Consider the following 14,215-nt stretch of genomic DNA (forward strand, 5'->3'; position numbering starts at 1 on the left):
GAAAAATAAGGACTCTAAGATAAATGCTTCATAACTGACGGAGGGAGGGGAGACCCTATTTCATATCTGCATATTGTTCAGTTTCCCAGTAACTAGTGCACATTGAATCCTTCATCAATAAGTGCCTGACAAGGGGATCCCTGGGTGGCTCAGTGGTTTAGCGCCTGCCTTTGGCCCAGAGCGCGATCCTGGAGTCCTGGGATCGAGTCCCACATCAGGCTCCCTGCATGGGGCCTGCTTCTCCCTCTGCCTGTGTCTCTGCCTCTCTCTCTCTCTGTGCATCTGTCATGAATAAATAAATAAAAATCTTTAAAAAATAATAAGTGCCTGACAAAGTGCACAAAAACTTCTGTATTTGTATGTAAAGCAGCATGGATTCCACCTTAACTCCCCACTACTGTTATTTTAAAATTTAGCACAATAGTGAGATTCAAAAACAGTCCATTAGTAAAATATAATACAAAATTTATTTTACAAAGAATATGAACCTGTAAAGAAAATAAAAGTTCAATAAAAAATAATCTCTACCATGTAGGTCCTGGAAGACAGGACATGGTATATTATTTTCACAATACCTTTGTATTTTCAGAAAACAGCTGATCGAGAACTATATATACAAATTTTGTGTTCTGCTGAGTTATTTTATAGCTGTTCCTGAAAAACTTCAGGAATTGATCTCAAAATACTTTAAACAATATTCTAATCTTGGGACTTTCTTACACCTAAGGTTTTATAACTGAAGTACAGATCTATTCAGAGAAATAAAAGTAAATTCATCACTCCAAATTTCAAAATGGAATGCATACTGCCACCGAAATTGTATTACCTGGATTCATAAACAAAACGTAACTGTGAGTACATAAAGTTTTAAGTTCTAAATCATGAAAGTAAAAAATTTTGATAATTCTTACAAAACTGTCATCTCCTAGAGAAAGTTTAATTTTTAAAGAACTAGATTCATAAAATTAACAACCTTTCTGTCAGGCCCTCATTCATGAGCTTTCTTTCAATTGACAATTAACACCAGTAAAGGGTTTTTTTTGTTTTTTTGTTTTTTTAATACTCTTAAAATTAACTTGGTATTTTATAATATTTATTTTTTAAAATCTATTATTTCTACCAAAGCAACTTTAGTCTTTTAGATTTACATTTATGCTTCGAGTACTCTCCCATAACACGCTTGAATGACACAAAGAAAATATTTAAGTAATTTTATATCCTTGAAAATTATACAATCTTGACCTAGAATAAAAAAAAAAAAACCCTACATGGACTGCAAAGAGTAAGGTAAATTTGAGAAAATAAAAATGCAAATACGCATTTTAGCAGTCTCTTGAATTTATTAACCTAAAAGGTTTAATTTCCATTTTCCTGCATCAGCTTTATTTATAAAATGTCGTGCCCTATAAATACGCTGTTATTTTCTATAGTCAAGCACCCTCTTAACAAATCTTCTCATTAATATGTAAATTTAAAGTCAATCGGTCTTCTCCCTGACAGCCCCATGAATTCCTAGTGCACTGTATAATCGGCTTTGACTTGGCATCCACTATTTATCATCAAAGATGTCAGTTAGAAAAATTATGGAAAATGCACTGCAATTGATATGACTGCAATCTACTTTGTCAACACTTAATTGTTCCTCAAATCATACATTTACATATAAACAGCTTAAATACTGATCTATAATGATGCAAATAAACTAAATTAAAAATATCTTCTGCCCTAAAGAAGCTTGTTTATATATGATGTGTTCATTTGAGAATTTATTGACAAAAGTATGTTACATCAGCTCACCTCAAAAAGTATTTCTACTGATTTTCAATTCCTCATAAAAACAATTTTGTTGCCTTTCAAGCATATAAACATAAACAAATGTCTTAAAAGTTCAATGAGAAACATGATTCTTCTTTCTGAAAAGCAAATTTAATTATAGTTGTTACCTAATTGCGATGTCTAAGCACTATGGATTGGGGGAGCTTCAAAAATGGCTTCAACTGGAACATAGTAAGTAAACACAGAGAAACTTACTAAAGTAAGCAGAAAGATAGTTTAATTTGAAAGTCATGAGGTTAAAAAAAGTCATGAGATGATAGAATACAAAGAAAAGAATGCTAACCTAGAGATCAGATCTTTCTGTTTATATTTCTGGCTCCACATTTACAAGCAATATTATCTTAGGTGAGTTGTTAAAATCTACACGCCTCAATGTCATCATTTATAAAACGGGTATAATAATCACTACTGTCCCATCTCAAATAAAATACTACTTAAGTACAGCAAAATAAGAAACTACTGAATTTAATGTATTATGATGTTATTTTTCACATATTACCTTAGCACCTGATAAAGAATTCCCTTGATTTTAATGAATTTGGTACATATAGGCAGTTTTTTACTTTAACTTTTATTTTTTTTAATAATTTTTTTAATTTTTATTTATTTATGATAGTCACAGAGAGAGAAAGAGAGAGAGGCAGAGACACAGGCAGAGGGAGAAGCAGGCTCCATGCACCGGGAGCCCGATGTGGGATTCGATCCCGGGTCTCCAGGATCGCGCCCTGGGCCAAAGGCAGGCGCCAAACCGCTGCGCCACCCAGGGATCCCTACTTTAACTTTTAAATCAATATATTGTTTTAGTGAGAATGTTTTCTTGTAAAATCTTTCACTTCAAGGTAAATGGTGCTTTATATATCATAAAATGGTGTTCATACAGCATTTATACAAGTGGCTTCTGCCTGTACGTAGAAGGGGAGGAGATGCTAGAACATCCACATTTACACTCTGCTAATTTCGTGACAGAAATACATTCAAGACATGATGGTAAGGATAAAACAGGATTGTAACAAGCACGGATTAAGGTATAGAATACTGTTCCACTTTGTCTTTCTATCCTATATTATTCTCAGCAATTCTTTACTATATGGTATGCTTTCTACAAACTTAAGGAGTGAAAAATGAAAGCAGACAGGAATGCAAAATACCTCTAAATTTATTTCAGCTTGATGATTGAGCTTCTCAACTTTTTTTTTTAAGATTTATTCATTTGATAGAGAAAGCAAGCGCACACGCGCTAGGGGGGAGAGGCAGGAGAGAGAAAAGCAGACACCCTGCTGAGCAGGGAGCCCAATCCAGAATGGGGGGCTAATACCTTGATATCATGACCTGAGCCCAATGCAGCCACTTAACCAACTAAGCCACCCACCCCAGTACTCCCTTTAATTAAAATTAAAATTTTTAATTTTTAAAATTAAAATTACCACATGTAGTCCTAAAAAGTTGGATGCAATTTAAAGTCTAGGCCAAAAAGCCTATAACATTACAAGTGGCTGGGCTGCTCACTGAAAAGTTGCTTAGTAAAACAGAATTCTAACAAGCCATACAGAAAGTCTGAGATGAGTAAACTCAGAGTAAGCATGAACATGGTCTAAATGGTGATAATCCACTTGAACCTTAAATGTATTTATACCAAAAGTCTAACATCTTGGACAATCCCTAACTTCTATACTGCAATAAAGGATGACCCTTCCAAATCTATCCTGCTGGTACTGAACAGAAGACATACGTATACAGAGACAAAGGCCTGTTATCTTGATGATTTGGGAATCAACTGATACTACTTTAAATTAATAAAGTGAAATGTGTTATCCAAAGTAAAATTTATAACCAATAGAAAAACTGAAATGAGTTACCAGGAAATACCTTTAAGGGGTCAACCTAGAGGTTATGAGAAGGAAGATTTATCTTTTATCTTACCATGTGCCTGAATTTCCTCTAAAAAAAAAAAAAAAGTTATAACTATAGTTCACTAAACTCGGATAAATCTTCTATTTGACTGAGGTTTTCTTCTTTTCTTTCTTTAAGCCAAGAAATCTTTCTAAAAGGAAATCATATTCATAGATATATATAAAAGGCAGACAAAGATGAAGGCTGCTCTGGATCAGAGGCAAGAACCCAGAGAGCTGCAGAATCTAGAGCACCACTACCTCCTGTGGTTGTTCTATGGCAGTGTTACAGCATCCTGAGGCCTAAGATGCACATTTGCACATTTGAAAACTAATGAATTAGTCTATTAACCACATAATCTAGAATAACGCCAATGCCAAGGTTAGATTGCAAATAAGTGGCAAGGTAAGAAATTACTTCACCCAGTTTCAGCGCACCCAGGACAATGACCAGACTTCATTTCATGTTTGTAATAATTAATGTGCAAAGAACCTACATGTGAAAACAGAAGAAATACATATAGCCTCAACTTTTTAAATTACTTATCAAAAAAGTAAATATATATGGTAGTACAAAATTTAACCTGCTAGCTTTACAAATAACTTTCAACCTGAATTTTATCTAAAAATAAGATGAAATAAAATTCAAGGAACAAAAACACAAATAAATACACTACAAAAAACAGAGATTTTAAAATAGACATTTTTAGAAGCTATGGCAAGGAAGATGTATTTAATTCTAATTTCTACATAATAACAAAGCAAAGGATTATTTGCACAGGGATACTCAAAATGATTTGATGGTGGCAGGAAAGTAAGATTTAAAATCTTATTAAATAGTGGCAAAATTACTTTATAACAGAAAAAATTACTTTGTAACCTTATAATGGAAAAAAAAATGTGAATAGCCACTCTGGAAAAGAATTGGCTGAAATTAAACAACTTATTATTAGCAACAAAAATCTCTTGTTAAAGTTACCATTTACATGAGAGAGCCAAGACAGTTGCAGCATGGGCATGTTGTTGCTTAAGTCCAGCAAAAGTGCCACCAAGAGTTTACTCTGTTCAGTGATAAATAAAATCAACTTTATAAAAAAAAGTAATCATCTATGTAAGAGTCTATATGGCATGAGACTTTTATATATAAATAATTCAAAGCATATTTCATTTTTTTAAGATTTTATTTATTCATGAGAGACCCAGAAAGAGAGAGAGAGGCAGAGGCACAGGCAGAGGGAGAAGCAGGCTCCATGCAGGGAGCCTGATGTGGGACTCGATCCCAGGTCTCCAGGATCACGCCCTGGGCTGAAGGTAGCACTAAACCGCTGAGCCACCCATGGATCCCCACATATTTCAATTTTAAATCACCTAAACACTTTCTTAATATTAAAATGAAAATGGAGTCAGTACTATAAAGTCTTATGGATAAAGATATATTTTTAAATATTTAAAATACTTTTTAGGGGATCCCTGGGTGGCGCAGTGGTTTGGCACCTGCCTTTGGCCCAGGGCGCGATCCTGGAGACCCGGGATCGAATCCCACGTCGGGCTCCCGGTGCATGGAGCCTGCTTCTCCCTCTGCCTGTGTCTCTGCCTCTCTCTCTGTGTGTGACTATCATAAATAAATAAAAATTTAAAAAAAAAATTTTAAATATTTTTTAGTACTAATAATACTATCACTATAAAAAGCACTGATAAATATTTTAAATATTTAAACCCCTTAAACATCTGAAAGCTAAACATGTCATCTACAGTATTAAGAACATTCCTCCATTTTATCTACATTTTCCTCTCACTTTATTTCTAATTAACAAAAGTAAAATGTACAGAACACTAAAGTATTGAGCAACAAAAGTGTATGTACGTGTAAGTTGCTACATAAACCATTATGACATAATTGGGGTATTTTTGGTTTTATACTTTTTAAGCAGTTGATTTTAAAAATCTATAATACTACTTTTTCCTTTTTAATTGAAGTTGACATGTTATATTAGTTTCAGGTGTACAACATAGCAATTCAACAACTCTACATTATGCTAGCTCATCACAACTGTAGCTAACATCACCAAGCAGTACTATTAAAATATGACTGAATATACTCCCTAAGCTGTGCTTTTCATCTCCATGACTTATTCATTCCATCACCTGGAAGCCTGTATCTCCTACTCCCTTTAACCCATTTTGCCCATCTTCCCATCCTCCTCCACTGGCTTTTTAAAAAGACAAAAAAAGAAGTATCACAGTATTAGAATGAATGTGCTATTCTTATAATATTTAACTTCTTTTTTAAAACGAGTTTCAAATTTATACTTAAATATTGAATATATTCACAAAAGGATCTCTATTGCAAGCTATGTAAATAAAATTTTCTCAATTGTCAATAAAGTAAAAAAAGGTATTAGTTATGCTTCTAATGCTAATATGCATAAAGAAAACTATTTTAAAGTTTATTTAATTATAAATTTCACTAAAATTCTATCAGCTTAAGTGAAAAATGGAAAACAAATATTTTAAAATATAAAACTTGAAAAATGTAGTTTAAGAGTTTAGCAATATTTCTTATAAAGGCAAGAAATCTCAAGTATAAATTCACAAGTGCTAGAATCACATTACGTACTTGTACAAGTGAATTACTTAACAGTCAAGACTTAAAGATATGAAAGCAACTAATCACCAAAAAAATCTATGATTTGGCAGTATCACTGCTAACACTGTACCAAACTGTTACTCCTAACAAGAGTTTATACCCTAAGAGTTTATACCTTAGGTCATACAGTATATATCAATTAGTGCCAAAATAATGAAAAATTACCTATCAATTTATTTTTTCCCTGCTTTACAAAAGAACATAAATTAAAGGAGTCCTCCATAAATATGCAGATCTCTATATTTTACAACTATACACACTTTTAAAAGCTCATCCATTTTCTTAGTATACTTTATAATTGGAAGACCACTCAACACTTACCTCTTTCCAAGGACTGACAAATTGTGTACGAGCATATCGAGTTAGCATGTGGATTATGACAACTTGTCCCCACTCTTCTACATCAACTAGTAAATTACAGAGCTTGCGGTAATTCTTGTGAATCAGATCTATTCTATCCGGGCATACTTCTTCAAATGCCATCACAACACTGCCAGCTACCAGCTAGAAAAGGAAGAAATAGTAACTCATTAAAAAACATTTTCTTACCATCACTCAGGCATTACAGAGATACAATCAGTATTATGACAATCAATATTTAAAGTATTCAGTTATTTAAAAAATTATTAATGTTTAAATAACAAATTTTAACTGTCACTCCCTCAAAGAATAATTTTTATAGCTGTAACATGCCTGAAAAGCTAGCTTCTTCCTGAAATATTACAATTAGTAGTATTAAAAATTCCACCAATTTTTTTGTCAGGCTAAATTTCAATAAATTGTTCATACATGGACTCAACATATTCATCACATACATTTTTTATTTTTAAAGCTAACCTAAGTTCCAATCTAAAGATCCATCATTTAGTACCTAACATTCAGAAAAATAATCAAGACTATAACAAAGACCACATCACATCAGTTTAAAATGAAAACAACAATGAATTTATTTTAAAGTGTGTAAGGAACTCCTAAGTGTCTCTGGTGTAAAACACTTTCAAATCTTCAACATTTTAACCCATTTGTTAATATTTACCATTATTTTATTTACAAAGAAAACACACAGGCTAAGATTTTAGCATTTAACAACTGATGTAACGATGTGTACAAAGTGAAATAATGTATTACCAACAAAAGTCAGCTCTCTCCAAGACCAATTAATGAACTATAAATGCTGTTTGCTTAATTGTCATACTTTGGCAAAGTAGTGAAATTAAGCTATCTTTGGTATAAAGATACAAGCAAAGCAGAATACATAATATACAAATATTTCTATATATGTACCACTGTGCAGTTAGCCAACAATATAATACTGTTGAAAAATAAATTAATATCATATTCTTTCTAAACACTAGGGATCTTCATTTTAGTGTCTAAAATTTCCCCAATGACTTAAAATAAGCAATTAAATAGAAATGTAACTTACTGAAATGGTACTTTCTGAAAAATATTAGATACAATGATATTTGTATTTTTAGTGTTTGTCCCTCTACTTGGCTGACATTTAGTTTATTAATATGCAACCAACAATACAATTGAAAGAAAACAGCTCAGAATATAGACTTGCTATTATGCTAAACAAGTTTCCAGTCCTGTGGGGATTTTATGAATTACCAATCAGTATAAACGTGAAGCCGCATTTATTGACTCCAGCCCTGCCCATGTACTGGTGCCTGCTGGTCCCAGCATGAATGCACTTCAATCGAAAAAGCAAAGAATTGATTATTTGTGTGAACTAAATAAAAAATGTATTATACGTATAATTTCCTATTTGCTATTGATATGGAAAGGAAGTTAAGTTCATGTTTTCATCTCCACATATTGATATCTCCTGCACAAATCACCCTTCAAAAATTATATTCTGTGATAACCATATTTCTAAACGGTAAGATTTAGCATCATTTAAAAATCTCTTAAAACAACTAAAGCTTAAGATATCAAACTAAAGAATAACTTAGTATTTGTGAAATATATCTATCCATACATGTATTTTATATAAATGCCAATCTTACATTAATAGAAGATATACATATCCACTGATAAGACATTAAGGTACAAAAATAAATAATACCACGTAGAATAAAATAATCCATGAAACTAAAATAGCAATTCATCAAAGTTTCAATTCAAGAAATACTATGCAAAATCAAGTTATTTTGCCTAAGCCTAGAAGATTTTTTTTCAAAGTGCTTAGTAGAGACACCAAACAATGAAAAGAAAAATCAGCTACCAAATGTTATTAAATGTTATTAAATTTATTAAACCAAGAGCTATAGGTACAACATAATTCTAAAGTACTAAGAGGTAACATGAAAAACAGAAAATACTTTAAGTATGAATATAGTTGAAGGAAACACAAAAATAATTAGAATATAAAGAAATGTACCTTCACAAAATAAAACTGACCATTTTAGATATTTCCATGTATGCATTTAACAAAATGACCCTAGGCTAAACAATGCCAGAATTGATAATTTTGGTCTATTAAACGTTCAATATTCTATAAAACTTCCAGAATTAAAATAAAATGATCTACTCGGATTTTAAAACCAAAAATATTGGTTTCCCAAAAACAGACAGTTAATTTCCATCTCACTGTGTCAATAGTAGCTTTTTATATAAGGGGAAAAATAAATCACTCCAACAAAACTAGCAATGAGCTCATCAAATTCAAATGCAGTTTTCCATTTATGTATTTTTTATATTAAAGCTATAAACATGGTTCATTTATCTTCCCTTGGTTGCCACGTTTTTCTGTGCTGTTGCTATGAACTTCAGCCATTAGCTGTGCTCCAAGGTAAACTACATGAACCATCAACAAAAGTGACACCCCATCTATGGAGTTCATATTTTCTCCAGATTATCTATGCTAGTTGACAAGCTGGTAATGAAAAAAATCACACTAAGCAAATGGTTCCTCTAATAACAATAAATTTTCTATAAAATTATGAAGGGTACAAAACGTTTCCTTGCATCTATTTTGTCATGAATTCTAATTAACGTTGCAAAAACCTGAGAGTGCTGGGTCATCACAAGAAGTGCATCAAGGTTTGATTGATAATATGGTATAAGTTGGCCAATGCTGCCAAGATTTTCTTCTCTTAAATTAATGGCCATCCAACCTGCCCTAATCATACAGCCCAAATGATATTCCCCTTCTTATTTCAATTTTCTTGAGGCATGGAAAATGGGAAAGATCAGTCATTTATCTTCTAATAGCTGGATAATAGATCTATCACAATAAAACATCTGCACAAAATCAGAGGTGTGGGGTTTTTTTTGCCCACAACAGTGAAGCTTTTACCAACATTAAATTAATAACATAAAATGGTGTCTTAGCCCCATAGTTTAGTTATGAACTACCAATATATTCATTAAACACCATTTTGTAGCTAAATTAAGGAGAAACTTTATCACTAAAAAAAAAATAAACAACTGAGTTTTTCAGTAAGCACTGAACTAATCTGTTTTCTTAAGAAATTCTGTTTTCTATTAGAAAGCTAAATGCTATACACAAAGGATTTCTTTAAAATTAACCTGAAAGAAACAGAAAATAAATACCACCTTGCTTTTGAGATGTTCTAAATAAGGCTGCTATGCTTAAATTGCCCAACAAATATGGATTTCTACCTTTTAAAGACAAACCAGAGAAAGCATTATAAATTTAAAAAATGAACTTGTAACTGAATATCAGAAAAGGTGCATTTAGGACATGTTAAGTAAAGAATATAGGATGACAACAGTAAATCTAGGATCATACAATGAAATTATAAAAAGAAAACTTGTAATAGTTGATTGGGGATAATGCAACATAAATAAAATATTCTCTTTTAATTTCACTGACTATAGTTGTGGGATACATGTCTTTCAAAATTTACAGATAACTTTCAGACAACAGTTACCTGAGTAACCCTAAAATGTTCTTCTGGTTATTTTACCATTACTGTATTCCTTAACTCTACATGATGTATTTTTAGAAAAGGACTATTTTAATGATAAATATTGGTCTTACTCTAGTTGGATGGAAAAAGTATTCTATTTTAATATGTTTATACTTCCACCTTTCCTTAAAATGTAATTATAGAACTGTCTTTCTTTGGACTAAAAGAAGTAACAGAAGGTATATCTCAAAGTCAAAAGGTTAAGTGAAGAAAAGTTTTAAACAGATTGACATCTTTCAAATTTATACTAATCATCACCTATAGCAATGTTAACATCATAATGATCCCAAGAAGTTCTTGCTGATAACAAATAAATTCTTTTTCAAAATGTGGAAATAAATTAGACATGCACTGTTCACTTAATTGGGAAATTTTAAAAAATAATAATAATTGGGAAATTTTTAAACAAAAATGATTTGGAATTCTTGCTGGTTTTTTTTTTTTTTTTAAGATTTTATTTATTTGAGAGAGATAGCGAGAGCAAGCAAGAATAGAGTAGGGGCAGATGGATAGGGAGAAGCAAACTCCATGCTGAGCAAGGAACCCAAAGCAGAAAAGCAGGGCTCCATCCCAGGACCCTGAGATCATCACCTGCTCTGAAGGCAGACACTTAACCGACTGAGCCACCCAGGCACTCCGGATTCTTACTGGTTTAAATGTCAATACTGGGATCCCTGGATGGCGCGGTGGTTTAGTGCCTGCCTTTGGCCCAGGGCGCAATCCTGGAGACCCGGGGATCGAATCCCACGTCGGGCTCCCGGTGCATGGAGCCTCCTTCTCCCTCTGCCTATGTCTCTGCCTCTTTCTCTCTCTCTCTATCATAAATAAATAAAAATTAAAAAAATAATAAAGATAGACATGTTATAAAAAGATAAAAAATAAAAGTAAATGTCAATACTGACATTGTTAATTTGGGGAAGGAAATAAATACAGCTGTCTTCTTTCAGTAAAGAAATATAAGAGACAAAGGTAAGTAATAAAGCTAAGATCCATAAATATCAGAACATTTTAAACTTTTCTACAATAGATTATAATCACACAAAGGAAAAATTATCAGAAAATGTTCTCAAAAATAATTAATTTAAATAACAGGAAGGCAAGTTACAGTACCTGGGTAAATCTCAACCTCCTAAAACAAACCCAGAAAAATTAAAGATGAAAACCTATGCCTTAAGCATAACTAAAAAACAGGGAATATCCAAATTTCATATTATATGTAAGTAGAAAACTAAGTCCCAAATCCCAGAGAGTTATTCTTCAAGCTTGTATCATAAAACTTCACAAAGACCTATGGCAGCCTAGAAAAAACTGCCCATAACAAAGCAGTCAGGAATTGGTTGTAAACAAAAGGGGGAACTAAAGTCGACAGGAGAAAAAGAGTACTCTAAGTGTAAAAATAGTGCATAAGATTCCTGGTAGATCCAACAAATTACAAAGAAGAAATTTCAAGAGGGTAGCAGGTGGAGGGAGGATTTAATGAGGCTATCTGGGAAAAGAAAATTTTCAAGAATTGGAACAAGTCAAAAAAGAGAGGAAAAGGAGTTCCTTATAAACTATAAGGTGACAGAAAAAAAAAATTAGAGGAGGAAATTCAGGATCCTAGAAGACCAAAAAAGAAAAAAAATCAATCAAAATAACTTTAGGACATACACTCCATGCTCTCCCTCAAAAAAGCCATTTAATAGAAAAGCATTATTTTGCTATTCTAACAGAAAGGGTGCTCTTACACTAGGAATTTTGCAAACTACCTCAAACTCAAACCACTAACCCTATCCAAAGAAATGTAAAGATGTAAGTAATCTACATGTATTGAAAACAGAAAGTGAAAATCAACAATTCAACTGCTGAGAAGTAACCACAAAAAAATTAATGATGAAGCATAAGAAAACTAACACAACACTCCAAATTGAAGTAAGCACCCTCAAAGAAGCATCTGAAGATAAGAAAAATGAACATGCATCAGAAATTCATAAAAGAGAACAGAAATAAACAAAAGACATCAGGAAGAAATAAAACAGACGTTGACTGAACCCAAGAAAGAACTGAAAAGAGAAGAAAATAGTCAACATGATAATTCAATTGCAAGGTGCCCCTGCAAGAAAACAGTTGAATGAAAATTTAGTAAGGGGAATTAAAGAAAGGTAAAAAACCAAGTGAACAAAAATGAGGTAAAGAAAGAAGTAAAAAGGTTTAGAGAGACAGTGGTTGAAATGTAGATAAGAAAAGAAGATCCAACATACATAAAATTGAAACCCTGGAAGAAATAAAAGTAACGAACAAAATTGTTTAAAACCATCATCTTAAAAAAAAAAAAAACTTTGCTAGAAATAATATAAGTTCTGAATCTACATTTTTAAAATGTTCACAGAGTACCAGAAAAAAATTGACCCACATCACATAACCCTGAGACACCATTTAAAGCTATTAAATTTCAAAGATAAAGAGAAAATCATCAGGGTCAGCATCTTACTTAATACAGATACATTACAGGCACTTCCTTTAGATTGAAACAAAACAAGTATGCTCACCATCTCCACTACTACTGGTATACAAGTCTATAATTACACAAAAGAAATGAATAGTCATAAGAATTGGAAAAGAAGAAGTAAAATCACTCTATTGGCAGATGATATATTTTCTAGAATAAACTATGCAGAAAAATGATATAACTAAATCAAACAATAAGAGAACTTGATTAAGAAGCAAGATATAAAATTACCATACAGAAAATCAAGAACTTTTTTTATATGCCAATATAACAAGCTCAATGTGAAGCAATTTCAATTTACAGTAATATCAAAGAGGTCAAACTACATATTAATACAACTCTAAACCAATATTTAACTCAATTAGCAATACTCATCTCACCACTCCCACAAATGTACATGCTAGCATTCTGAAACACTTGCTCTTATCTTGGGATTGAACAAGTAAGTATGCTGAGGATAATGAGAGCCACATTTTTTAATGTTGGATAAGGAAAACGAAACGGTAGGAGGCTAGAAGGAACCCTGTACTTTTGTAAGACATATCAGTATAAAATACTGCCATTTAATACAGGCAGAAAAATAAAGATGTCTTTTGAGTTAAAAAATATATAAACATGAAACATTGGGAAAAATGAGTGCCTATTAAGTGACAGACCATCAAAGCTCCCAAAAGATCTACCTGCAAACACTAAATAGAATATACACCATTTGGGAAGCAAAGTGTTAAAAATGATAGTAAACACCTAATTACAATCACCAAAAAATTAACAAATTAATTCCACAATCATTCGACAAACATTAAATATCTACCAGGAACAAGTACTCCATGTTTTCTGTGTTTTGGAAATAAATGGTCAGAAATTAATAACCAACTGTTGCAAATTTACAAAGAAATTATCCTTTACATTCCATTTTCAGTCCCTGATAGCTTACTTGGAATATGTATTAATCCCCTTTTATGGTGTCCGGCACTATGACAAGGGTTTTATAATACAACAGCTCTTTAAACACAAATAACACTTTATCATTAGAAATTACAAGCCATACATATTAGGGAACTGAAACTTAGGAAGGCTTAATATATAGATACCAAGGGGCAGAAGTTCAGACACAAACCCAATTCTAATTCCAAACACTACAATTTTCACCTGTGACATATCTTGTTTGGGAAGACATGCACACACTATAAATGCAGATTTCATTCCTGGGCCATGCAACAAATTTGTTAGTCTATAATGTAACAGAAATCATGGTAAACTACATTAAAATAAAGGATATGTTTCTTATAGATCATATTTTATTCTCCACAGTCCTTGGCAAATGTCTTTCACATCAAAGAAACTAAATGTTTTTGTATTATTACTAAAATCAAGTTAACCATAATACCAATAATACTGATTCCACATCTGGTCC

At 32.1% G+C, this 14,215-nt stretch overlaps 1 protein-coding gene across 2 annotated transcripts in view; it reads right to left on the reverse strand.

The window, feature by feature from the left end:
* Positions 1-14,215, reverse strand: part of AP3B1 (adaptor related protein complex 3 subunit beta 1) — a 263,801-nt gene that overhangs the window by 180,040 nt on the left and 69,546 nt on the right. For both annotated transcript variants that reach the window (XM_055342262.1, XM_055342261.1), the window contains exon 7: positions 6,694-6,876. In XM_055342262.1, coding sequence (XP_055198237.1) covers positions 6,694-6,876 — 183 coding nt within the window. The remainder of the gene's footprint in view (positions 1-6,693; positions 6,877-14,215) is intronic.

This window comes from Nyctereutes procyonoides, unplaced genomic scaffold, assembly GCF_905146905.1.
Source record: "Nyctereutes procyonoides isolate TBG_1078 unplaced genomic scaffold, NYPRO_anot_genome, whole genome shotgun sequence".
NCBI classification, from domain to species: Eukaryota; Metazoa; Chordata; class Mammalia; order Carnivora; family Canidae; genus Nyctereutes; species Nyctereutes procyonoides.